This window comes from Rhamphochromis longiceps, linkage group LG2, assembly GCF_057381845.1.
Source record: "Rhamphochromis longiceps isolate RC_006_pf linkage group LG2, R_longiceps_female_GT1.1, whole genome shotgun sequence".
Classification (NCBI taxonomy): domain Eukaryota; kingdom Metazoa; phylum Chordata; class Actinopteri; order Cichliformes; family Cichlidae; genus Rhamphochromis; species Rhamphochromis longiceps.
In genome coordinates, this window is record NC_140558.1 from 17,148,447 (window position 1) to 17,176,268 (window position 27,822).

The window sequence follows — 27,822 nt, forward strand, 5'->3', positions numbered from 1 at the left end:
GTATCTTCACACTTCTAAATGGCCACCATGGTCACCACCCATCTTGAGGAGTTTGCCCCCTCACATATACTAATGTGCCACAAACAGGACTTTAATATCACCAACCATTCCCATTTTATTACAGTGTATTCATATAAATGGCCCACCCTGTAGAATAAGGACTACTATTAATCCCCTCTTTCATTCCAATCAGCAATCAAAGGTGATATGTCAGGGCTGCATCAGTTTCATAGAAACATTCTGCTTTGTGTTTTGATTCTTGTGTACTACTACAGGAGCTTTGCTTGAGACACAATTCAAAACAATTATTTTTTTATCCTTTACCACAGCCCCACAGCTCATCTTTTGCTTAAAACAAGCTTTATGCTAACAGCCAACACTTTGTGCCTGAGATGACAATATTAAAGATATAATATCCCCTTTATATGTGGTTGATTTATTTTTTTTAGAGCAGTGGTAAGTTTCTGGAATTTAACAACATATGCTAGTGAAACCATAGGGGTACAACAGCACAGAGGTTTGAGATGCATTTTTAACACGTTTTAAAAATAACGCATCTGGATGTTCTAAGCATGCACAACTCAAATTTACTTGCGTATTAAAACATGTTAGGGGATTATGCACAAAGAATTATTCTTTGAACACGTTAGCTCATCAAACACAAAATGGTAACTAATTTATTGTAAATGTCTCAGTTATTTCATCCATGCAGAAGGGCATCAACCTAGTCCTGTAGATGATTTCTTGTGCAAGTAGGAACATGGGAAACACTGTCAGAGCCCTATAAAATGACCTCCAGTGAGCTACTCAGGCATATTTCTCACCAAGAACTAAGAGGTTGGCATAAAGGTCCAACATCCTTTAGTGCAGCAGTCCCCAACCTTTTGTGCGCCACAGACCGGGTTATGATTCCAGAACGCTTGGATTATACAGAAATACAATGATCTCAAATACACCAAACAAGTCCATTTCTGAAAGGCTTAAAAAAAAAAAAAAAAAAAAAAAAAAAAAAAAAGAACACAAAGGATTCTTAGTTTTGAGCCTACTCAAAAGTCTGAACTTAAAGCCTATTGGGACGCATCCCTTAAACAGGCAACTCATGCTGAATTAAAACAATTCTGTAAAGAAGGGTGGTCCAAAATTCCTTCACAGTGGTATGAAAGGCTCATTGATAGTCATCACTAATGCTTGATTGCGGTTTTTGCTGGTAAGCAGGGAACTTTCTGGAGCAACAACTTTAACGCATAGAACCAAGCCTACCTGGCTCTCTTTTCTCCCTTAATGGCACGGTTTTTTCAAAAACTGATTTCTTTGCTCACACCGTCTTTGTCCAATATTAAAGTTTCATTATCTGAAACAAGCAAGTATCACAAATGCGCAAGAAAATAAAATCAGGAAGTTTTTGAAATACTAGAAAGAATAAAACACATGAAGAAAAGAAAAAAAAACCCACAACACTCACATATTTCATATTTTTTTTATTTAAAAAAAAAAAGAAAAAAAAAGAAAAAGGCAAGTTACTATGATTCTCAGTTTTCACTTCATTAATATAATCACCCATCCCATACTCTCACAATAAACAGAACTTTCAATTCAATACACTACTTCATGCTTCTTTTTAAAGTAGAGTGCTCAACACAGCAAGTCACTGTACACAGAGTAGTTTCTGGCCGTCAATGAATGACACAGTTGCTCCACACTCCTCATGCATGACTCTTCTTTCTCCTGTTGTCTGTCAGAAGTGAACCATGATGTCATCTAGTTAGCTGTCCCATCATGTGTTGTGTTGAGTTCAACCCATGCTCGGTTTAAGGTGACCAAAGAAGTGCATTTTTAAGAGCCAAAAGGGAGTTTCTCACATACTTATTATATTCTTAAAATTCTCATCTCACAGACATACTTTGAATTTACTGTTTAAGGAATTGGCGTGATGCCAGAAAATGTGACCACATGATCACAAACCAGTTCTTACAAGAGACTAAATGAATGCAAGTCAATGGAGTGCACTCAGGATAACAGAGAGGGGGACTGGCAGCCTCCGAGATGTTAATAGAGTACACCAAAAGGAGACTTTTCTTATTCAGCACTCTGCAGTTGTACATCCTCTGTACCACACCTCTCAGAGTGAACCCGGTACAAATAAGTGCTATGAACGAGCATCCCGCTTTCCGAAACTGAACAAAAGAAATGTGATATCTTCAACAAGAAAATGTTTCACTACCTCAGAATGGAAATTAACATCTTTGTAAAAATAAACAACTTTTTGTTCCAGACAGTTAAATTAGAAATAGGATATCATGGGACATGGAGGAACATACACTGACATTTATCTTTTCTATTTTACTGCCAAAACACAGTAGAATGTTGTGTTATGCAAGAATGACTCTGGCGATCATCCTTCCGCCTAGTCCACCACACAAGCCCAACAGTCCTCTGCTGTCATGGTCATCTCATGACAGCCAAGTACTAATAAGATCTACTGTTGGCCTTCTTTCTTCTCTCCTTCTGAAGAACTGGAACTGCTGCTGCTATCCCGCTCTGCTGCCATCTGCAGGAACAAAAGGAATTAAAGACTTTCACAAACACTGAGCAGAATTTTACAAAACCGCTTTAATCTGTGTGACCTTTTACTTCTTTTGGGTTTGTTCACCTCTAGTTTTCCCTAATTTTTATGGAAATTGCACATTCTAAGATATGCCTCGTTTTCAGCAAATAGCTCTTTGGTAGTCAACTTGTTTGTACAAAAATATTCTTATTCCTTTTACAGTTAGCATTTTTCTGATTCAAAAGATTCTTGGAAGCAAAATGTAATAAAATGAGGGTCTGGTCAAGACTTTTACAGTACAGCACACACTGATATACACAGTTTCAAGGCCTACCTTCTTGTAGGCCATTTCAAACAGTTTGAGTGATGCCTGCTGCAAGTTGGTTGCGGCCTGCTTGATGTTCTCGCCTGTCTCAGAGTCCTTATTGGTCAACAGATTCCTGACCTTTGAAATCTCCTCCTTCAGCTTGGTGCACTGATTTCACAAAAATAGGGGGGAAAAAATAAGACAAAAATCAAGCACAAAACATTAATTTAATCTCAGTAAATTACAACAAAGTTTAGAGCATTACCTCATCAGCAGGGAGCTGGTCTTTAAACTCTTCCATCTTGGATTCTGTGTCATGGATGATGCCCTCAGCCATGTTGACAGCTTCCACACGGTCCTGCAGCAAGACAACTCAGTATTTACCAGATACTAAAACCACAGACAACACAGTGGTGAACCATCATCTGTGTGTAAGACGTGCAACTTCTAGGCCTAAAAAGCCAATGTGGAAATGCCTGTAAACCAACTGAACAGATGTAACTGTGGGTGAAACGGCATTGAGTCCTTTGTTTGCAGCTAGTTTCAAGTCTGTTCAACATAAAGTGTCTTGAGATGACCCATTAGGAATGAGCCTTGTATAAATAAGTGTGAACTGATTTCTGTGTTTTAAGATGAACATTTTCTGTGTTGCACTGAGTTATGATGACAATAAAGTGCCCATCAATCAAGACGGTGAGATTTCACCCCCGACTTTTGTCTTTACAGTTTGACTGTTACCTTCCTCCTCCGGTCCTCCTCTGCATACTTCTCAGCATTCTTGATCATATTCTCAATGTCATCTTTACTGAGACCTCCTGATGACTGGATCACAACTGTAAAGGAGGAAATGAGATATTTATATGTGCACTTTGACTTTTACAGATACCAATTCAAACAGAGTCGTAATGCAGGGAAAAAAACAAAAAACAGTTGTCTGAAACAAGACTGAGTAAGGGCCAAGTGATTACAGCAACATGCATAAATATTAACCTCCCTATCTAGTCTGTCTTAACAACAACTGTAAAAGTCAACCAAGTTAAGTGTTAACATTTATCTAAAAATGCAGATTATTTTCAGCAGTTTGAAATGTCTTTTAGCTTGACTTGCTAACACACGAAGTGGGAAAAAAAACAAAGTTCTCAGCTTTCAGACTGGTTTACTGTGTGCACTGACTCTGCTGCTCGCGGCCTGTGCCTTTGTCCTTGGCCGACACATGGACGATGCCGTTGGCGTCGATGTCGAATGTGACCTCGATCTGAGGGACTCCACGAGGGGCTGGAGGGATTCCTACCAGAGTAAACTGACCCAGCAACTTGTTGTCTGTCGCCATCTCTCTCTCACCCTGGCACACTTTGATCTCCACCTGAGTCTGTCCATCAGCTGCTGTGGAGAACACCTGGAGGGGAACATGTGACACTGTAGATCACATGGGGCTTCACTGAGACTGTGGGACTGCAGTCCTGCTTTAAATACCTGGCTCTTCTTGGTGGGAATTGTGGTGTTCCTATTGATGAGTTTGGTAAAGACACCACCCAGAGTCTCGATACCCAGCGACAGTGGAGTCACATCCAAAAGCAGCACATCGGTTACATCGCCAGCCAGAACGCCACCCTGGATGGCTGCCCCAATAGCGACAGCTTCATCAGGGTTCACAGACTTGCTGGGGGCTCGGCCAAACAGATCCTGGACTGTCTGCTGAACCTGCAGTGCGGATGTGGTGGGGGGTGTTAATTACGAGTTATGCATGCATTAAAATCAGCATTATAAAAATCATATTCAAAATGCAGAAAACATTGTTTTACTCTTTTGTAAAAGCACTGTACAAATCTATGTTCTTCTTATTGTCTGTGCACTAGGGTTGTGCAGATAGAGATCACGTCAAAGTTAATGAGCCAGTAATGAGCCAACAATTCAACTGTCAAGCTGCCGAAAACTAAAGTGCACTGCATGTTAGCTCAACTACGAAAAAAATACACCTGTTTGCAATGTATACAGTGGTTTGCAAAAGTATTCGGCGCCCTTGAACTTTTCCACATTTTGTCACATTACAGCCTCAAACATGAATCAATTTCATTGGAATTCCACGTGAAAGACCAATACAAAGTGGTGTACACTTGAGAAGTGGAACAAAAATCATACATGATTCCAAACATTTTTTACAAATAAATAACTGAAAAGTGGTGTGTGTGTGTAATTATTCAGCCCCCTTTGGTCTGAGTGCAGTCAGTTGCCCATAGACATTGCCTGATGAGTGCTAATGACTAAATAGAGTGTACCTATGTGTAATCTAATGTCAGTACAAATTAGGGCTGCCACGATTAGTCGACTAGTCACGATTACGTCGACTATCAAAATCGTCGATGACTGATTTAATAGTCGACGCGTCGTTCGAAGCTTTGTAAGATCACAAAAGACGCAGGAATAAGTAGTAGGATTTAAGAGTGTAATAACAGACTGAAACAAAAGATTGCAGCACTGCATGTACATAGATGCCAGCTGCCGTTAAACCCGAAGAAGAAGCTGTGTCCCAGAATTCATAGCGCAGCTCAGTTCAGTTTACAACAATGGCGGCAGCTAGTTAGTTTTAATATTACTCTTATTATTCTTCCTGGGTCACAAAATAAACGTTTAACATATTTTCAGGTGAGAATGTAGCTGTATAAACCTCAAATATCTGCTCAGTTTATCAAGACACCACATATTTTCAAAGGCGTTCTGACGTTTTCGGAGACGTCTGTTACCCACTAGCTCGATAGCTAGTCGGGGGCAAGGCTCACTAGAGCCCGTGAGAACACCGGACTCCCGGCAAATCGTTTTCAAACCCACTGCCGTCTTTCGCTACTCAGGTAAAACATATATAAGTCACTTAGATAACTTCAAAATGTTATTGTTTTGCTTTTTTTTAGTATTTTATTTGTTCCTGAGTAAATCGGTTTGGCTGAGATTGAAGTTTTAGTTTTTACACAGCTGAATAAACGTCAAGACGACAACTGATTATCAGAAGTGTGAAATGCTCGAGAATATACTCCGGTGTCCTGTTATATTTTAGATAGCAAGGAGTTTAAACTTCACCGAAACAATCTGCAAATTTCATTAAAATTTAATAAACTATCACCTTGTCTTTATTTTTAGTTAGCACATACCTTAAACACTTAAAGCTGTAAGCTAATGATAGTTACATAAGAGTAGATGCATGCTGGTGCAATAAGATGTACGTTTTACTCCAATGGATGCATGATCTGATTAGTCGACTAATCGCAAAAATAATCGGTGACTAGTCAACTATCAAAATAATCGTTTGTGGCAGCCCTAGTACAAATACAGCTGCTCTTTGATGGCCTCAGAGGTTGTCTAAGAGAATATTGGGAGCAACAACACCATGAAGTCCAAAGAACACACCAGACAGGTCAGGGATAAAGTTATTAAGAAATTTAAAGCAGGCTTAGGTTACAAAAAGATTTCCCAAGCCTTGAACATCCCATGGAGCACTGTTCAAGCGATCATTAAGAAATGGAAGGAGTATGGCACAACTGTAAACCTACCAAGACAAGGCCGTCCACCTAAACTCACAGGCCGAACAAGGAGATCGCTGATCAGAAATGCAGCCAAGAGGCCCATGGTGACTCTGGACGAGCTGCAGAGATCTACAGCTCAGGTGGGGGAATCTGTCCATAGGACAACTATTAGTCGTGCACTGCACAAAGTTGGCCTTTATGGAAGAGTGGCAAGAAGAAAGCCATTGTTAACAGAAAACCATAAGAAGTCCACTTTGCAGTTTGCGACAAGCCATGTGGGGGACACGGCAAACATGTGGAAGAAGCTGCTCTGGTCAGATGAGACCAAAATGGAACTTTCTGTCCAAAATGTAAAATGCTATGTGTGGCGGAAAACTAACACTGCACATCACTCTGAACACACCATCCCACTGTCAAATATGGTGGTGGCAGCATCATCCTCTGGGGGTGCTTCTCTTCAGCAGGGACAGGGAAGCTGGTCAGAGTTGATGGGAAGATGGATGGAGCCAAATACAGGGCAATCTTGGAAGAAAACCTCTTGGAGTCTGCAAAAGACTTGAGACTGGGGTGGACGTTCACCTTCCAGCAGGACAACAACCCTAAACATAAAGCCAGGGCAACAATGGAATGGTTTAAAAAAAAAAAAAAAAAAAAAAAAAAAAAAACATATCCATGTGTTAGAATGGCCCAGTCAAAGTCCACATCTAAATCCAATTGAGAATCTGTGGCAAGATCTCAAAAACTGCTGTTCACAAACACTGTCCATCTAATCTGACTGAGCTGGAGCTGTTTTGCAAAGAAGAATGGGCAAGGATTTCAGTCTCTAGATGTGTAAAGCTGGTAGAAACATACCCTAAAAGACTGGCAGCTGTAATTGAAGCAAAAAAAGGTGGTTCTACAAAGTATTGACTCAGGGGGCTGAATAATTATGCACACCCCACTTTTCAGTTATTTATTTGTAAAAAAATGTTTGGAATCATGTATGATTTTTGTTCCACTTCTCACGTGTACATCACTTTGTATTGGTCTTTCATGTGGAATTCTAATAAAATTGATTGATGTTTGAGGCTGTAATGTGACAAAATATGGAAAGGTTCAAGGGGGCCGAATACTTTTGCAAGCCACTGTAAATGTCATTATGTCCCCAAACCAGACCACACATTTGTGGTGTGTACCACTTTGTCTACTGTTAACTATTCGTTGCCATGGAAGCTGCAGAACTTACTCGTTTACTCCATCTAGTCCCACAAGTATAAAGTATGTGCACCCTGAGTTATTTCATGCACTTTGGTGGTTTTAAACATCTGTCTTGTGTACCTTGGGCATGCGTGTCATGCCTCCCACCAGCAGCACCTCTCCGATGTCTCCCTTGGACACTTCAGCATCCTGCATGGCCTTCTGGCAAGGAGACACGGTGCGGCGGATAAGGTCAGCAACAATACCTTCAAACTGAGCACGGGTTAGCTTCATGTTAAGATGTTTGGGACCGGAGGCATCCATAGTCAGGTAGGGGAGGTTGATGTCAGTCTGTAAAACAGAAGGACAATCACTGAGTATTTAAACAGTTACAAAATGCTTTTAACTCAGCACTGTGGTTCATTTTGTGTGACCCTGTACTAGGCCTGGCCTGCGGTCAGAATCAGGACAGTCCACTCTCACTGGGCCAAGTCCTGTAGCAGCACAGCAGCAGCGGATTCTAAAACAGAACCTGCTGCACTGAAGCAAAAAAAACAGGAGCTTCGTCTACCAGCACTGTAACACTGAGCCAGACACAGATTATCTGGACAGCTGACTGAGAGCTGGCACACAACATGCACTGAGACATGTGATGACAAGCAGTACAACCAAAATCAAAACACCCTAAAGCATCTGTGATACATCAGCCATTCAGTGTCACCTTTTTATACAACTACACAAACTCATTAGCTTCCCATGAGGATAAAAGCTAGGAGTACCTGCAGTGAAGAGGACAGCTCACACTTTGCCTTCTCCGCAGCCTCTCTGACTCTCTGAAGAGCCATGTTGTCCTTCGTCAGGTCTACACCGGACTGAAAAGAAACAGCGCAGGTTGAAAACGCAAAACTTCACAAATAGATCAAGGCTTAAAGACTGTTAGAATACCCACCTCTCTCTTGAACTCCTTGACAATGTGTCTGAGGAGGTGCTGATCAAAGTCCTCTCCTCCAAGGAAGGTGTCACCATTGGTGGACTTCACCTCAAAAACTCCCTTCTGGATCTCCAGGATTGAGATGTCAAACGTACCTCCACCTAGATCATACACAGCAATACTGGAAACACATTCATAGAGGTTAACACAACAACAGAGCGAGTAGTTGTATTCTTCTATGTACAGGATCATCTATCATCTTTCTTAGCAAGTACTGATACTCCTAAGCATAGCAGTAAACATCAGGTGGTTTTTTTGTCATCTACACACATCTTATCTTGGGTCTTGTCCAGGCCATAGGCCAGAGCAGCAGCAGTTGGCTCGTTAATCACACGCAGGACGCTCAGACCAGCGATCTGCCCAGCATCTTTGGTGGCCTGTCAAAGAAACAAGTTGACACAAGTATCGAAGATGAATCGTTACTTCAATCATCAAGTGCATTCCAAAGCAGCAACAAGGACACAGAAGCTAATTATCCGACATCTACATATCACCTTAACTGCTCTGAGACTGAGGTAGATTAGTCTTATCAAAAACTTCGAACAGTTTAAAAAAAAAAAAAAAAGGGGGGGGGGGGGGGGGGGTTGGAAGAAAAAGTAAGTATAAAAAGAAAGTATATGATGAACTAGAAAGCGAAAATTTCGGAAGAAATTTTAAGTGTGCCTATGCCGCTGCTAATCAGTGTAGTTTGCCATTCATACGGCTACAGAGAGCAAAACTCAGCAGAGCAGCCATTCTCCACCATGAACTATGGTAAAAAACAAACACCACTCGCGCCTCACAGATGACAGCTTACAGTTTTGTGTAAAGATGAGGTGACTTCGTACAGCCCCGATTTGCAGACGCTGTGCACAGAGGTTCATGAGCAGAAGTCCCATTGTACCACGGCAGACCCGACAATGTTTGCATAAACACGCTTTGAAGTTTAAGTTCAAGGTTCTTTATTTGTCACATGCAAAGTTATACAAGTATAACACACAGTGAAATGTAGCCTGACACGCTCCTCGACATGTGCAAAAAAATTGAGGGGGGGGGGGGGGGGGGGGGGGTGTAGAGGAAGCACACACATATATCTGTGTATATACATATACACACACACACACACACACACACACTGAGTGAATGTGCAGTAGTAGCAGTAAGCAGGTGAATTCTGTACATTAATATGAATAGACATCTGACTATTTTACAGGAAGCATTACGTTATGGACCACTTTTTACACATGGTTGGTGTACCCACACAGCCGGCTGTAGCTTTTCATCTCACAGCCCAACACACACCCAAAAAACAGCCGAGAGATCACAGACTTTACGCCTGTGGGTCCACCTCCCCTGCAGCGGCACTGCATACCACGCCCTGCCACACACATCAAACACGTAAAATAAATATTTATGCACTTTTGCATTCACTTTTTGTTTTTGTTATTTTTACAGTGTTCTGAATGATTAACAATGATCTACAGCCAATCTTGTGTATTATTATACAAACTTTGGTTATAAGATTCAGATAACTATTTAATAAAAGCTAAATATTTTATATGAGAGTAAGAAAGAAAAGTATATCTTTGTGTCCCCCTTTCCCTGTTAATGCCCTACCTGGCTCCCTGGCAAAAGCTTTGCTAGATCCGCCCCTGCACAGTTACCAGTTGTCAGCTACACAAAAAAGGATATTGGTGTTATTTGTCTGTCAGAAACAGTTCATGACTTCCCTTCAACTCATTCATGTCACCTAAAAGGTAAACCCGTTTCTCCATCACCAGTTCAGCTCTGATGATTCAGTAAGGACATCTCCTGGTTTGGACCAGCCGTTTTTACAGCTGTGGCTCCAGCAAACATCAGCTGATACTAGAAATTAAAATCAAATGAATTTAACAACAGCTGATCAAGCTTAAACGTGCTGCTGTTGTTTAGCGCGATAAACAAACAAGAGAGAAAAGCCGATCATTGATCAGTTTCATGATTGAAGTTGCAACAGGCGAGAGAATGACAGGGGAGGCTGCGTAACGACAGAATAAATCCAGCTTTGTGTCTTCTTCCGTTCTACCTGAAGTACGGGACAAACTGTGTTCCTTTTCAGCTCAATACGAAACGCGTAATATTTTCTCTGAATGCGGGACGATTCAGTTTGTACGGAACGGTTTGCAACTCTACGAACTAACCCTTATGAATAAAATAAAATTCAATTCAATTCATCAGTAACTTAGCGCGCACACAGCTGTATAGAAACTGCGTCATGCCAGCTAGCACGCAGTACGACTTATTGTAACTGATTGTAAAAAGTTAACACAACGAAAATAAACTACACCTAAACTCTGTTTATATCCGACCCAAATAGAGTGCAGTTCATAACTTCTTACCTGAAATTCAGTTAACCTGCTTCTCCTGCCTTCAATTTCCCTGATCCATGGCTGCCATCTGTTTGAGCTCCGCGTTAGCCACCACCGGTCGATCGGCGGCCGCCTCGCATGTGTCTCTTTCCCGCATGTAAATACACCGGTGGCTAGCTGCCCTTTGTTGAAGCTAATTTATGGCTCAACGGTAAGATGACTGTAAAAACTGCGTCGACCGTGAGTGTCAGCAGGGTCTGAAGATGAATTGGCACAAGCCTCATGTCTTAACTTTGCTTTGTTAAAGAGATATGATGATTTGAAAATGCCTCTCAGAGAGTTCCAGCGGTGATTTTGAACAAAGTCCCCATTCACTTTCTATGGAGACATTCATATTTCAAACATTGTGTTGCTCTGAGGCGATTTGATAAAAATCTGTAACTTCCACAACAGTGATAGTGACATTTTCTGAAAGCCAGCAAAAATACCTACGTTTTGATGTATAATTTGTGGAGGTTGAGTGAAAATTGAGTGAGTAGCAAGAAGTTGTTCAGACATGAAGAGAAAACTGAAAAAGGACAAGTGCTCACTCTGAGTTAATTGCATAGCAACCATAACAACGCATGTATTTTCTCAAAAATCACAAAGCTGCAACTGAAAACTTAAAGAGGATTTAATTAAAATGGTAAAAGATATTTAAAAAAAATAAAAATAAAAATAAAAAATCTGAATCACACAGGAATAGCCCAATGATCTGAGAACATTTTAAAGTTTGAATGGAGTTTCTAGGTGAAAGTATGAGGAAGTAGTTAAGTTTCAACAACAAGCAAGTTTTAGCAGAATTGTGGAAGTTTCCCATTCATTTCAATGGGACAAATTAAAGGAAAAAAGTGGAATATTTTAAAAAGTATAATAGTTATAAGTACCAAAAGTCATAGCAGGAATTAGCAGAAAGAGCAGAACAGTTTAGAGTTTGAACTGAGAAAATCGGCTGAAAACTGACGGAGTAGTTAAGCGGCAAAGAAAGTGGCAACTTGAAGAATAACTAGAAAAAAAATTTGCATTTCCTGCGAAAATGCTGTGTGGATGCCTTAACGCTGAAGATGTCTGCTGAAAAAAAAGCTGAAAAAGCAGAATTATCTGCTGAAAAGAGGTGTGGAAGCAGAGGTGCCTGCTGAAGATGGCTGTATGTGTAATGATACACTGGGGAGTGTCAAGAAAGCAGAGCGCATGCAAGCAGGGAACATGTGTAGCAACTGTCACAGGCAGGATTCGAACCTCTGCCACCGGGTCTCACGGCAGCTGCTCAACCCTCTGAGCCAAATGAGTTCTGGTCACAAACAAAGATATGATGAGAGGGAAAATGTGCACTGTGGAGCAGAAGCTCAAATTAGCAGAAAAGAGGTGAAGAGGAAGAATTTTGTTCTGAAATGAGGTAAAGAAACTGAAATTTGTGCTTAAAACAAGTGAAAAAGCTGAACTCTGAAATCCTGCTAAAACAGCAGAAGAGGCTGATATTTTTCAGCTACTCATTGAGCCAAACTGGTTCTCACGTAACTGAAAAAAGGTGAAAAAGCTTACAATTCTAATGAAAACAGCAGAAGAGGCAGAGATTTGTGCTGATAAGAGGTGAAAATGCTGAACCAATCAGAGGTACTGCTTCTGTCTGCTTCATCAGGCTGTGTACTTGTATGTATTTCTGCCATGGAGCGTTAACAAGAATCTGAGGTCCATATTAGAAAAGCTGCCAAAAATCATAAAACGTTGCCGAATTGTAATAAATTATCAATATGAATTTGTAGTGAAAAACAAACAAACAAACAAACAAACAAACAAACAAACAAACATGTGGGCCAAGGTGGAACTGAACCCATGAACTTTGGTCTGAAGAGCCGTTTCCTTACCAATCGCGCCACTGGCAAAGAGAGCGGGCGCCTGGAAAACAGGGTGATGAGCAGTCAGAATTAGATCGCGGTGAGAGGCGAAAAAACACTCAGTTTTTTGGAGTTACAAAACGTCGTGTAACTCAAAAACTAGGTGGGATAGAAGCATTCTTACACTGGGTGAATCAGCGGACTTTGGTGAACTTTGACTGCGATTTACATAGCTCTTTGTACCTCCGTCGCGGAGATATGACGAGAGAAGAAACGGCTTCATTTTTGGAGTTTGAAAAATGAGAGGAGGACAGATTTCCACCCCTCAAACAAACGTAATTTATGGCTCAATGGTAAGATGACTGTAAAAACTGCTTCGACCGCGAGTGTCAGCAGTGTCTGAAGATGAATTGGCACAAGCCTCATGTCTTAACTTCGCTTCGTTAAGTAGATATGACGATTTGAAAATGCCTTCAGTTTCAGTATTTCAGCTCTGAGTTTCACAACCTCCCCATAGACTTTGAATGGGGAGTTTTGAGACCTTGTGTCACTTTGAGGCAAATTGTGAAAAAACCGTAACTCGCACAATAATTATAGTGACACTGTCTTAAAGCCAGCAAAAATACCTACATTTTGATGTATAATTTGTGGGGGGTGAGTGGAAATTGAGCGAGTAGCAAGAAGTTGTTCAGACATGAAGAGAAAATTCAGATCAGACCAGCACTCACTCTGAGTTAATTGCATAGCAACCATAGCAACGCGTGTATTTTCTGAAAAAAAAAAAAAAAATCACAAAGCTGCAACTGAAACTTAAAGAGGCATTAAATGAAAACGGTAACAGATCTGAAAAAGCTGAATCACACAGGAATAGCCCAATAATCAGAGAACATTTTAAAGTTTGCATGGAGTTTCTAGGTGAAAGTATGAGGAAGTAGTTAAGTTTCAACAACAAGCAAGTTTTAGCAGAATTGTGGAAGTTTCCCATTCGTTTCAATGGGACAAATTAAAGGAAAAAAGTGTAATATTTTTAAAAGTATAATAACAGAAAATACCAAAAGTCATAGCAATCGTTAGCAGAAATAGCTGAATAGTTTAAAATTTGAATGGTAAAAATCGGACAAAAATTGTGGGAGTAGTTAAGTGGCGAAAAACGTACAGGAGCAACCAGAATAACTAGAAAAATTTGCATTTCCTGCAAAAATGCTGTGTGGATGCCTTAACGCTGAAGATGTTTGTTGAAAAAAGCTGAAAAAATTGAAAGTTGGAAAAAAAAAAAAATGCTGCCCTGAGCAGGATTCGAACCTGGCCCTCCTGGTCTAAGGGCAGCTATTTAGCTCACTGAGCCAAACTCTTTCTCACAAAGAAGAGGTGGAGAGATTGACAATTGTGCTGAAATGAGCAGAAGCTGCTGAGAATTGTGCTGATAAGAGGTGGAAAGGCTGAAAATTTTTCAGAAGAGGTGAATAAGCAGAATTTGGGCAAAAAAAAAAAAAAAAAAAAAAAAAAAAAAAAAAAGCAGCACGGTGGCTAGCACTGTTGCCGCACAGCAAGAAGGTCCTGAGTTCAATTCCACCATCAGGCCGGGGTCTTTCTGTGTGGAGTTTGCATGTTCTCCCCGTGTTTGCGTGGGTTCTCTCCGGGTACTCCGGCTTCCTCCCACCGTCCAAAGACATGCAGCTTGTGGGGATAGGTTAATTGATTAATCCAAATTGTCACTAGGTGTGAATGTGCGAGTGAATGGTTGTCTGTCCCTGTGTGTTAGCCCTGCGACAGACTGGCGACCTGTCCAGGGTGTACCCCGCCTTTCGCCCTATGACAGCTAGGCTCCAGCGCCCCCCGCGACCCTGAAAAGGATAAGCGGAAGCGAATGGATGGATGGATGGGGAAAAAAAAAAAAAAAAAAAAAAAAAAAAAGGTGAAAATTCTGCTGAAAAGAGGTGAAAGAGCAGAATTTCTGCTGAAAAGAGTTTTTTTCTGAAAACAGCAGAAAAAACTGAAAATTTTGCTTAAAAGATTTCTATCAGAATTGCTGCTGAAAAGAGTTGAATGAGCAGAATTCTACTGAAAAGAGGTTTTTGCTAAAAAGAGCTGAAAAAGTTTGGATTTGTGCTGAAAAGGGGTTAAAAAGATGAAATTTGTGTTGAAAAGAGTTAAAAAAAAAAGTTTAACTGTTAGCTGAAAGAAATGTTGCCATAAGCTGGATTTGAACCCAGGCCTCCCAGTCTGAGAACGGATGCTTATCTCACTGAGCTAAAACACAGCTCAGCCCAGCATGCAAAATCAGTGACCACATTGATAATGTGTTCCATTCATTTAAATGGTCAAAAGTCATAACACACATCAGCAGAAATAGCAGAATTTTTTAAAGTTTAAACATAGTATAAATACTAAGTTTTAGCAGAAATACTAAATAATATTTTTTTTCCTGCCAAATCATAGCATTTGTGCTGGAACACAGAAAATTCTGCCAAATCATAGTATTTGAGCCAAATCATACATCCATCCATCCATCCATCCGCTTACCCTTTTCAGGGTCGCAGGGGGCGTTGGAGCCTATCCCCGACAGACTGGCGACCTGTCCAGGGTGTACCCTGCCTCTCGCCCCCAAATCATACAATTTGTGGTAAAACATTATTTATGATTTAGCAGAAACACTGGGACTTGGTAGAAATACTATGATTTACATGAAATACTTTGACTTAGCAGAAGTACTACAATCCAGGAAAAAAAGTACTACAGCATAGCAGAAATTCTATCATTGAGCAGAATTACAAGGATTTAGAAGAAATACTAAGATTTGGCACAAACACTGATGTGGCTCAAGAACCTTTATTATGCAGTTATACTATGATTTGGAAGAAATACTATGCTTTGGCACAAACACTGATGTGGCTCAAGAACCTTTATTATGCAGTTATACTATGATTTGGAAGAAATACTATGCTTTGGCACAAATACTATGATTTGGCTCAAATACTATGATTTACCAGTAATACTATGTTTTGGTACAAATACTACACTTTGTCACAAATACTATAATTGAGTACAAGTACTATAAGATTACAGAAATACTATGATTTAGCAGAAATGCAATGTTTTTGCAGAAACACTGTAATTTCGCTTAAATAGTATGAAATAGCAGTAATACTATGATTTGGCAGAAATACTACTTTTTAGCACAAATACTATTGTACAGAATGGTGTACGTCAGTTTAATGCTGGGTGGTGCTGCAATAGTAACTATCCTCGGTCAGAAGGAGAGGCTGACATCCAGGGATTAGATTGCCACAGGTGGAGTTTATTGCGGTCAGATGGATGGTACAGGGAGGTATGGCATACAAGTAGGAGGATGTGGAGAGGTGATATGGTGTGGTTTCTATGATTAAGAACAGGGTATGCATTACAATATGCATACAGATTAAAGATTAAGAAAACTGGCAACAAATTCCTCCACTACAAATCAGTCTGATGCCACTTTTTACAGGGTTCACGTTTACTAAGGCACTACCCAAAAGGCGCCACAAGAGGGCACTCCAACACAAGTGATGACCTATTTACACTGATGCACTTAGTTAACAGCCCCTACTTAGCCACTACATAATACAGTGATATTACAGTATACAAATTCACACAAATACTATGATTTGGCAGAAATACTATGACTGAGTAGTAATACTATAACATAACAGATTTCCTAGAAAAAACTATGAAATTGCAGTAATTCTATGACTTGGCAGAGATACTACGTTTTAGCACAAATACTATAACAACGCAGAAATACTATGACTTAGTAGTAACATTAGTACTATAACATAACAGTTCAATATTCTTGCACAAATACCACAATATGGCAGAAATACTATGTTTTAGCAGCAATACTGTGATTTGGTATAAATACTATGATTTGGCACACATACTATATTCCGCAGATGCATTATAACATAACAGATATTCTACGACTTAGTAGTAATACTATAACATAACAGAATTATTAATTGGGCACAAATACCACGATTTGGCAAAAATACCATGATTCGGCACAAATACGACATGGCAAAAATACTAGGATTGGGTACAAATACTATGATTTGGCAGAAATACTATGATTTGGCAATAATACTGCGTTTTAACACAACTACTTTTGATTGAAATACTATTACTCCATACAAATACGATGCTTTGGGACAAATACTATGTTTTGGTTCCAATACTATGATGTGCAACAAATACTATGATTTGGCACAAGTACTATGATTTAGTACAAATACTATGATTTGGCAGAAATACTATGCCTTAGTAGTAATACTATAACATAAGAGATATACTATGGTTTAGCAGACATACTATGTTTTTGCACAAATACCATGATTTGGCACAAATGCTATGATTTAGCAGAAATACTATGATTGGGTACAAATACTATGATTTGGCAATAATACTGCGTTTTAACAACAACTAATGAGATTTGATTGAAATACTATGATTTAGAAGAAATACTATGACTCCATACAAATACGATGCTTTGTCACAAATACTCTGATTTGGCAGAAATACTATGTTTTAACATCAATACCATCTTTTGGCAGAAATTCCTGCTAAAAAGGACCATTTCTTCTTTTTAGCAGAAATACTGTAATTTGGCATAAATACTATAATTTGGGATAAATACTATGATTTGGCACATATAATATATTCAGCACATATATTATAAAATAACAGAAATATTATGATTTGGCCCCAAAACCATGATTTTGCAAAAATACTATGATTTAGCAGAAGTACTATGATTTAGCAGAAGTACTATGATTTAGCAGAAGTACTAAGATGTAGTAGAAGTACTTTGCTTTAGCAGAAATACTATGATTGAGGAGTAATACTTAAACATAGAAGAAATATTGATACACAGACACACATACACAGAGAGTAAAAGGAACAGGAGCTGTTGAGAGTCTGGGCTTGGTATATGTAGGTCAGTTAAATTAGCTGCACCTGCTGTAGTCAGCCCTTACAGACACAGAGAGAGGTGTGAGTTTTCTTCAGTGTATTTCTGACATTCAGGATTCCCCTCGAACAAATGGCCATAATTTCCTAACCGTAGAGGCTAGAACGGTCATTCAGACATCGTTTTGTTCAGAAGAGGGGGGGGAATCTTCAGGTCTTCATAATTCAGAGATAAAATATAAATTATTAAAGATATATGACTTGTAATACACTGTAACCGAGTAGAGGCGAAGAAAAAAACTGCCTTGACTTGCTCTCAAACAACCTTTGGTAACTCTAAATCTATATGGAGCATCAAAATCATTCTTTCACCGTAAGAAACAGCAGCCTTTGGTGAACAGTCATGGAATTTTTCAGGGCTCTGTGGAAATCCATCAGAAAGATATGATGAGAGAAAAAAAAGGGCCTCATTTCCAGAATTTGAAATCTGATGAAATCTGAGCAAGGGACAAATTTCCTACCCTCAAACAAGTCTAACTCATTTCAGAACGGTAATAGGTGAGGAAAAAAAATTCTTGAATTGTGAGCATCAGGAGTGTCTGAAGATATATCGGGACAAGCCTTATGTCTTAACTTCGCTTCGTTAAGGAGATATGACAATTTGAAAATGCCTCTCATTAGAGAAATCCAGCGGTGATTTTGAACAAACTCTCCATTGAGTTTATATGGAGAGTTTTCACACTTTGTGTTACTCTGAGGAGATTTGCAAAGAATCTATGAGTCCCACAACAATGATAGCGACATTTTCTAAAAGCCAGCAAAAACACCTACGTTTTGATGTATAATTTGTGGGGCTTCAGTGGAAATTTAGCGAGTAGCAAGAAGTTGTTTGGACATGAAGAGAAAATTCAAAGAGTTTCACTGTCCCCTCTGAGTTAATTGCATAGCAACAATAGCAACGCATGTATTTTCTGAAAAATCACAATTTTGCAACTGAAGACTTAAAGAGAGATAAGATGAAAACGGTAGAAGATCTGAAAAAGCTGAATCACACAGGAATAGCCCAATCATTTGAGAACGTTTTAAAGTTTGAATGGAGTTTCTAGGTGAAAGTACAGTGGGGCAAAAAAGTATTTAGTCAGCCACCGATTGTGCAAGTTCCCCCACCTAAAATGATGACAGAGGTCAGTAATTTGCACCAGAGGTACACTTCAACTGTGAGAGACAGAATGTGAAAAAAAAAAAAAAAATCCATGAAACCACATGGTAGGATTTGTAAAAAATTTATTCGTAAATCAGGGTGGAAAATAAGTATTTGGTCAATAACAAAAATACAACTCAATACTTTGTAACATAACCTTTGTGGGCAATAACAGAGGTCAAACGTTTACTATAGGTCTTTACCAGGTTTGCACACACAGTAGCTGGTATTTTGGCCCATTCCTCCATGCAGATCTTCTCGAGAGCAGTGATGTTTTGGGGCTGTCGCTGAGCAACACGGACTTTCAACTCCCACCACAGATTTTCTATGGGGTTGAGGTCTGGAGACTGGCTAGGCCACTCCAGGACTTTCAAATGCTTCTTACGGAGCCACTCCTTTGTTGCCCAGGTGGTGTGTTTTGGATCATTGTCATGTTGGAAGACCCAGCCTCGTTTCATCTTCAAAGTTCTCACTGATGGAAGGAGGTTTTGGCTCAAAATCTCACGATACATGGCCCCAATCATTCTGTCCTTAACACGGATCAGTCGTCCTGTCCCCTTGGCAGAAAAACAGCCCCATAGCATGATGTTTCCACCCCCATGCTTCACAGTAGGTATGGTGTTCTTGGGATGCAACTCAGTATTCTTCTTCCTCCAAACATGACGAGTTGAGTTTATACCAAAAAGTTCTACTTTGGTTTCATCTGACCACATGACATTCTCCCAATCCTCTGCTGTATCATCCATGTGCTCTCTGGCAAACTTCAGACGGGCCTGGACATGCACTGGCTTCAGCAGCGGAACACGTCTGGCACTGCAGGATTTGATTCCCTGCCGTTGTAGTGTGTTACTGATGGTGACCTTTGTTACTTTGGTCCCAGCTCTCTGCAGGTCATTCACCAGGTCTCCCCGTGTGGTTCTGGGATCTTTGCTCACCGTTCTCATGAGATCTTGCGTGGAGCCCCAGATCGCGGGAGATTAGCAGTGGTCTTGTATGTCTTCCATTTTCTGATGATTGCTCCCACAGTTGATTTTTTCACACCAAGCTGCTTGCCTATTGTAGATTCACTCTTCCCAGTCTGGTGCAGGTCTACAATACTTTTCCTGGTGTCCTTCGAAAGCTCTTTGGTCTTGGCCATGGCAGAGTTTGGAGTCTGACTGTTTGAGGCTGTGGACAGGTGTCTTTTATACAGATGATGAGTTCAAACAGGTACCATTCATACAGGTAACGAGTGGGGGACAGAAAAGCTTCTTACAGAAGACATTACAGGTCTGTGAGAGCCAGAGATTTTCCTTGTTTGAGGTGACCAAATACTTATTTTCCACCCTAATTTATGAATAAATTCTTTACAAATCCTACCATGTGAATTCATGGATTTTTTTTTTCACATTCTGTCTCTCACAGTTGAAATGTACCTCTGGTGCAAATTACTGACCTCTGTCATCATTTTAAGTGGGGGAACTTGCACAATCGGTGGCTGACTAAATACTTTTTTGCCCCACTGTATGAGGAAGTAGTTAAGTTTCAAAGACAAGAAAGTTTTAGCAGAATTGTGGAAGTTTTCCATTCATTTCAATTGGACAAATTAAAAGAAAAAAGTGTAATATTGTAAAAAACATAATAGTAATAAGCACCAAAAGTCATAGCCGGCATTAGCAGAAAGAGCAGAACAGTTTAGAGTTTGAACGGAGAAAATCGGCTGAAAACTGAGGGAGTAGTTGAGTGCCAAAAAGTGTACGGAAGCAACTAGTAACTAGAAAAATTTGCATTTCCTGCGAAAATGCAGTGTGGATGCTTTAAGCTGAAGCTGTCTGCAAAAACTAGCTGAAAAAGCTGAAAAGATGCAGAAATTGTAAAAACTTTGCAGAAGCAAAAGAACTTTGCGAAAATGTAATAACTTAGCAGAACTGCAATATCTTAGAGGAAACATAATACTTGGCAGAAATACAATAGCATAGCAGAACTTAGCAGAAACATGATAACTTCTCAAAAATACAAGAACTCAGGAGAAATAGTATAAGATAACAGAAAGAATATATTTAGCCAAAAATACTTAAACATTACGGAAACACTATGATTTAGAAAAATAGTACAACATAGCAGAAATACTGTGATTTACCAGAGACACTGTGATGAACTATGAATATTGTAATTTTAAATTAATACTATGTTTTAGCACAAATATTATAATTTGACAGAAATACTATCATTTGGCAGAAATACTATGTTTCAGCACAAATACTCTGGTTTAGCACAAATATTATAACATAGCAGAAATACAATTATATAGCAGAAATGCTATATGTAGAAAGAAAAATATAATATAGTAGAAATAGTATGATTTAGCAGAAACACTGTATTTAGCAAAAGTACCAAAAAGTAGCAGAAATACTATGATTTAGCAGAAATACTATGATTCAGCAGAAGTACTAAGATGTAGTAAAAGTACTTTGATATAACAGAAATACAATTATGGAGGAGTAATACTTTAAAATGGGAGAAATATTGATACACACACACACACACACACACACACACACACACACACACACACACACACACACACAGCCTAAAGGGAAGAGTATTTGTGCCATGGAGTGTTAACAAGAATGTGAGGTACATATTAAAAAAGCTGGTAAAATCATAAAAGTTTTCAGAATTGTAATAAATGATGAATATGAATTACTGGTCTGTGACAGTGTATTAATTTGTAGGGAAAAAAACATGTTGACCAAGGTGGAATCGAACCCACGATCTTTGGCTTGCAGACCCGTGTCATTACCAACTGCGCCACTGGGAAAGAGAGCAGCCGCTTGGAAAAACAGGGTGATGAGGAGTCAGAATTAGATCGTGGTGAGAGGCGAAAAACGCCGTTTTTTGGAGTTACAAAACGTTGTGTAACTCAAAAACTAGGTGGACTAGAAGCATAGTTCTTATACTGGCTGAATCAGCGGACTTTGGTGTACTTTGACTGCGATTTTCATTGCTCTCTGTATATCCGTCGCTGAGATATGACGAGAGAAGAAACGGTAGACCTCAGATATGATTGGCTGGCTGGGAAGCCCTGCAGGCCCTGATATGTGCATTTGAATGTCTGAGTCCTCACAGAGGATTGGCTGCCTGGCAGAAATATATAGAAATAGTATGATTAAGCATAAATACTACATTTAGCAGAAATACTATATTAAGCACAAATCCTATAAAAGGCAGAAATAGTATATTAAGCACAAATCCTATAAAAAGCAGAAATACTGTACTATGATTTGGTAGAAAAACTATAATTAATCAGAAATACTATATTTGGCAGAAATACTATATTTAGCACACATCTTATAAAATAGCAGAAATAGTATGATTTAGCACAATAGTAATAACTTAAACAGAAAAATTGGAAAAGCAAAATGGACAGCTGAAAAAATGATGAACATGCTGAGGGTCCCTCAACTATACTTGTTAAATGACAAAAATCAGCAAAAAAATCTATAACAGCCACACAATCACAAATATGTACACATAAGGAAACACACATGCACAGAGACACACACACAAGATCCAATTCAGTCACCCAGTCTAAATATATTGAATTTGAATCTTAGAATGAGATCATCCCATTAAAGAGGCTTTATCTCTCTCTCTCTCTCTGTCACACACACACACACACAGGGAGAGAGGCTGTTTACGTTTTCCCGCCAAAACAGGTGCATCTGTTTACACACGCAGCACAGAGACATAGACCTGCTTCTTTCAGTTTATTTCACATAGTGAGGATTCCCCTCAAACAAATGACCATAATTTCCTAACCGTAGGGGCTAGAGCGGTCATTCTTACACCGTTCTGTTCAGAAGAGATGGGGGAATCTTCCAGTGTTAACAATTTATCATTAAAATATGAATTATTAAAGATATTTGACTTGTAACGCACCATAACTGAGTAGAGCGAAGCAAAAACTGCCTTGACTTGCCCTCAAACAACGCTTTGTAACTCTAAATCTATTTGGAGTATCGATATCATTCTTTCACCGTAAGAGACAGCAGGCTTTGGTGAACAATCATGGAAATTTTCAGGTCTCTGTGGAAATCCAACAAAAAGTTATGACGAGAGAAAAAAGTGGTTCATTTCCAGAGTTTGAAATCTGAAGAAATCTGAGCGAAGGACGAATTTCCTACCCTCAAACAAGTCCAACTCATTTCAGAACGGTAATAGGTGAGAAAGAAATTCTTGAATTGTGAGCGTCAGGAGTGTCTGAAGATATACCGGGACAAGCCTCATGTCTTAACTTTGCTTCGTTAAGGAGATATGACGATTCGAATATGCCTCTCATTACAGAAATGCAGCGGTGATTTTGAACAAACTCTCCATTGACTTTATATGGAGAGTTTTCTGACCTTGTGTTGGTCTGAGGAGATTTGCCAAAATTCTATAAATCCCACAACAATGATGGTGACATTTTCTGAAAGCCAGCAAAAATACCTACGTTTTGATGTATAATTTGTGGAAGTTGAGTGAAAATTGAGCAAGTAGCAAACAGTTGTTCGGACATGAAGAGAAGACTGCAAAAGCTTCAGTGGCACACTGGAAGCCAAGAGCATAGCAACCATAACAACGCATGTATTTTGTGAAAAATCACAATTTTGCAACTCAAAACTTTAAGAGGCATAAAAGTAAAACAGTAAAAGATTTGAAAAAGCTGAATCATACCTGAATAGCCCAATAATTTGAGAACATTTTAAAGTTTGAATGGTTGTTCTACGTGAAAATATGAGGAAGTAGTTAAGTTTCAAAAACAAGCAAATTTTAGCAGAATTGCAGAAGTTTCCCGTTCATTTCAATGGGACAAATTAAAGGAAAAAAGTGGAATATTTTAAAAAGTATAATAGCAAAAAATAGCAAAAGTCATAGCCGGAAAGAGCAAAAATAGCAGAATAGTTTAAAATTTGAACGGTGAAAATCGGCTGAAAATTGTGGAAGTAGTTCTACGGCTAAAAGTGTACGGAAACACCCGGAATAATAATAATAAAGAAGAAAGAGAAACAGGAACTCAATAGTGTGGATGCTTAAAGCATCCACACAAATAGTGGAATAAAGAATAAAGAGAAACAGGATCTCAATAGTGTGGATGCCCTTGAGGGCATCCACACAATAAATCCAATGAATAGTAATAAGTGTGCCTCTTGGCATAGGCACACTTAATTACACTATACCTTAAAATATATATATTGATTATAAATCAGGTTGGCGATTTGAACATGAACTTGGCCAAATTATTCTATCCTGTGTGAATTGGGTTAACAGTGATTCGGTGCTCTCCTGTCTGGATGTCTGAATCATTTTTATGTTCCAAAAATAGCATCAGTTAAACAATGAAGGCATAGTGCATAATACAAATCTGTGGAGGGGATAAAATATCAGTATCATAGGGACAATACAATTTATAAATCACATTCTAACTGAACTTAAAACTATACTTTATGTATGCATCAGTTAAACATGTTTTTGGAGGTTTAAATAGATTTAAGTAAAATGTCTTTAAAGCAGTTGAATGTATTGCAAGTTGCTCCACTCTAGTGGAAACATGATACAGTCTGCTACAGTTAGTAACCTCTGAATCTTCTCAGTGTCACAGCAGGAAAACAATAATTCACTTCTCAAAAGCTGAGCTTTTCTTAAAAGACCCTGGTGGAGGCCTGACATCTGCTTTTAAACATTCATATCTTGGTGCTCGTGCGAAAACGTTTAGCAACGTTTCCTTCAATAGAAAGCCTGTGTGTGCATACCTGTCTCTGAGAGTCATTGAAGTAGGCTGGAACAGTGACCACAGCATTCTTCACCGTGCTTCCCAGGTAGCTCTCTACAACATGAATATGAAGCAAAACTAATGCTCACATGTGCAAAACATTTAAATTATCTTTTGACTGTCTGCACAACTATACCTGCAGTCTCTTTCATCTTCATAAGAACAAAGGCTCCTGCCTGGCTAGGGGAGTACATTTTGCCATGAGCCTCAACCCAAGCATCACCATTTGATGCACGCACAATTTTGTAGGGAACATTCTTCCTGTTGATGGAAAAAAGGTAGTTTTTTTTACCCAGCTAAGTTTATTTCTTTCATTATATCCAACATTTAAAAAAATAAACCTCGGATTTGAGATTTAAATGCAATAACTGAGAATGGTAAATGGACCGATTCTTATATAGCGCTTTTCTACTCTCCCGGAGTACTCAAAGCGCTCTATACAACACGCCACATTCACCCAGTCACACCCATTCTCACAAGCACTACCTCTATACTGAGTGCTTCCTAACTACACTCACACACATTCATACTCCGATGGATGCATCGGAGAGCAACTTGGTGTTAGTATCTTGCCCAAGGATACTTTGCATGCAGACTGGAGGAGCCTGGGATCAAATCTCCAACCTTCCGATCAGTAGGTGACCTGCTCTACCTCCTGAGCTACAGCCACCCCGGAATCTTTTTAAAGGCCAGAAATGAACTCACAGATCTTTCTGGACCTCTGGGTCTTCAAAGCGCCGTCCAATCAGTCTTTTGGTAGCATACAATGTGTTCTGAGGGTTGGTAACAGCCTGGCGTTTAGCAGGCATGCCCACCAGACGCTCACCATCTGCTGTGAAAGCAATGACTGAAGGAGTTGTCCTCGCTCCCTCTGCGTTCTCCAGCACCTGAACATAAATAAGAAAACATTTAGATTGGAGGAATCATTGTTTCATCAGATTCATCAATCAACCCCAGTTTTTAAAGTTGGAGGTAGAAGAGAAAAAAAAAGACCAAGAACCAAAAACCTCAATTAATGAGTGTTAACATTTTTCAGTTTTTTTCTCAAAACGGTAGAAAAACTACAGAGAAAAAAACAACAACTTTGTATTCTGTTTACACAAAGTTACCCATTTCTTTACCAGGGATGCACTGATGTGATGTTTAACTTTTGTTATTAATCATATCCTGGGGCAGTGAGGCTTTTGAGTAATGCTGCATCAGTGTCTACGATCCCATCTATTTGGCCAGTCTGATTTTTTTTCCTGTTCTGGTTTACTTACACATACAGTAACAAACTTCCATTAAGTTAATTAACACAACATTTAGTTTACCCGCTTAGAAGTTCTCTAGTATCAGCACTCAGGATGGGTTCCATTTCCATAGATACTGCTAGATTAAAGATAGGGGATTAAACAAACAAACAAACATGTGAATCATCTAAAGCATCACCTTGGCCTGTTTGCCCTCCATGACTGCAACACATGAGTTTGTGGTTCCCAGGTCAATCCCAATGACTGCACCTTTGACGGCTTCAGACCTGCAGCACATACAATGATAGTGACAAACTCAGCAGACCTCATGTTTACACCAAAAGATCCAAATTTCTCAGACTTCTATTTAGAAATACCAATACAGAATATGGCATTCTGTTTGGTGACAAAAAAGTATTTTAAATTGTGAATATGAATCACAGCCATTAGGAAGTGAATGTATAGTTTTACCTCTAAACGACAAACAAAAATTGCTAAACCAGCACCAACGTCATGCTGTTAGTGCACGTTCATATAACGCAGGCACTTTAATGTTGATACTCACGCATAGTCTCTCCTGGAGAGGGCTCTAAGAGCATCTGGTTGGAAGCCGGTCCAGCATGCCTGATAATACAGAACAACGCAGTTACACAGCTGTTAACTCAGACAAAATATTTGCGATGAACTCACAAAATTCGACATTTTGAACCTCAAAAGGAAAGATCCAAGTATATTTAAAAAAAAATAAAACAGGATGAAAATTGGAAGAACCAAAGCATAGATAACATTATCGGAGTCACAAACAAGCACATGTGACAAGAAACCATTCTTAATAGTGGGATCCAGCTAAGCGAAGCCTGTAGAAGATCGAGCTCTAAATGTGTTACTTAAACTGTGGAGCAGCGTGCTGGAGGAGGGGACGCCTCACCGAAGATCACAGACCCACAGCTCTGCTACAGCCTTGGAACTAGCTCAAAACGAACATTAAAACTCACACACCAAAGTAAAATATTTCAGTAGATGACGAAGCAAGTAGTACTTGCTTCTCTAATGACCGCACTTTGAAAAACAGCTGCCAGGTAGGTCCGGTATCAAATGAAGCGTTAGCTTAGCCCCACAGATATGAAACACACCAGCACATCGAATGCTAGAGCGGCGGCTCAATACTATGTTGTTATTGCACATCTCTTCTCGTGACACACATTTATTACAGTGTCTGCTGGACTGTGCTCATTGTTAGTGACACAGTAATGATCTAACCACGACTAAATATGCTGTCCTCAAGCTTACGCTGTTAGCATCTAAAGCTAGGAAGCTAATGGCCACATCGTAATGCATCTACTTAACTGTTTGACATTTACCTTTTTAATCAAGGACGAAACGCTTCTGATATTACTCCTCGTGGGAAGAGTCCTTGAAACGCTTCGGGCGACGCTCAACATTTTCACAACTCAGCTAACAGGCTTGCTAACTTCGATTTTAAACTACAGCTTTTAAGTAAAAGCACACTCTTCAGATAGTTCGGCAGCGAAGGAATGCTAAAATATTTCAGCTTTCCGAGCCTCTTCAGACTTTAACGCAGCGTCTCCTCAGAAAACCGCATAGAGCTCAGCTGCGACAAGACTGCTCGCCTCTGGACTGCAACGGCAAAAGACCTGCGAAGCTTCTTCTCGAATTATCCAACACATGTTGCACCATGCACCGCTCAAGGACCCCAAAAATGGGCTCTACAATGACTGCCTGTTTTTTTTTCATCGATAGTAAAATGCCTAAAACAACAGTTTAAAATCGAATATGCAAATCAATTGGAAAAACTGACATTAATTAAAGAATAAAGCTTTCTGATATAAAGATCAAATATATACCGGTGGTTTTTGGATGTTCGCGGTTTTGGCACGGGTAGGGCAGACGCATTTAGT

The 27,822-nt window shown here is 39.5% G+C and overlaps 1 protein-coding gene and 1 non-coding gene across 3 annotated transcripts; both read right to left on the reverse strand.

Annotated features, from left to right (window-relative positions):
- Window positions 1-1,460: 1,460 nt before the first annotated feature.
- On the reverse strand, window positions 1,461-27,573 carry hspa9 (heat shock protein family A (Hsp70) member 9). Of its 2 annotated transcripts, XM_085418316.1 has the most exons (16): window positions 27,265-27,573; window positions 26,469-26,527; window positions 26,103-26,190; window positions 25,377-25,558; window positions 24,808-24,932; window positions 24,652-24,725; window positions 8,805-8,911; window positions 8,493-8,655; window positions 8,323-8,415; window positions 7,685-7,894; window positions 4,326-4,553; window positions 4,026-4,248; window positions 3,591-3,685; window positions 3,118-3,210; window positions 2,880-3,020; window positions 1,461-2,548 (listed from the first exon to the last, which is right to left on the reverse strand). In XM_085418316.1, the coding sequence occupies exons 1-16, from the start codon at window positions 27,343-27,345 to the stop codon at window positions 2,477-2,479; spliced, it is 2,034 nt and encodes a 677-aa protein (XP_085274442.1). In that variant the 5' UTR covers window positions 27,346-27,573; the 3' UTR covers window positions 1,461-2,476. The 2 variants fall into 2 exon arrangements, with proteins under 2 accessions (XP_085274442.1, XP_085274451.1); XM_085418325.1 differs by lacking the exons at window positions 26,469-26,527; window positions 27,265-27,573 and having other exon boundaries at window positions 25,985-26,122.
- Window positions 7,968-8,171, reverse strand: LOC146677117 (small nucleolar RNA SNORA74). Its single transcript, XR_014907877.1, has one exon. It is a non-coding gene; the product is annotated as a small nucleolar RNA SNORA74 (small nucleolar RNA).
- Window positions 27,574-27,822: the final 249 nt, after the last annotated feature.

Bases quoted from the DNA above. Each gene is read 5' to 3' on its own strand.
- hspa9 (XM_085418316.1), bottom strand. From the start codon at position 27,345: ATGTTGAGCGTCGCCCGAAGCGTTTCAAGGACTCTTCCCACGAGGAGT. The intron at 25,559-26,102 runs GTGATGCTTTAG...ATTTATGTTCAG, and splicing joins TGGAGGGCAAACAGGCCAAG to GTGCTGGAGAACGCAGAGGG. The intron at 2,549-2,879 runs GTAGGCCTTGAA...TTGTTCCTGCAG, and splicing joins TTGAAATGGCCTACAAGAAG to ATGGCAGCAGAGCGGGATAG.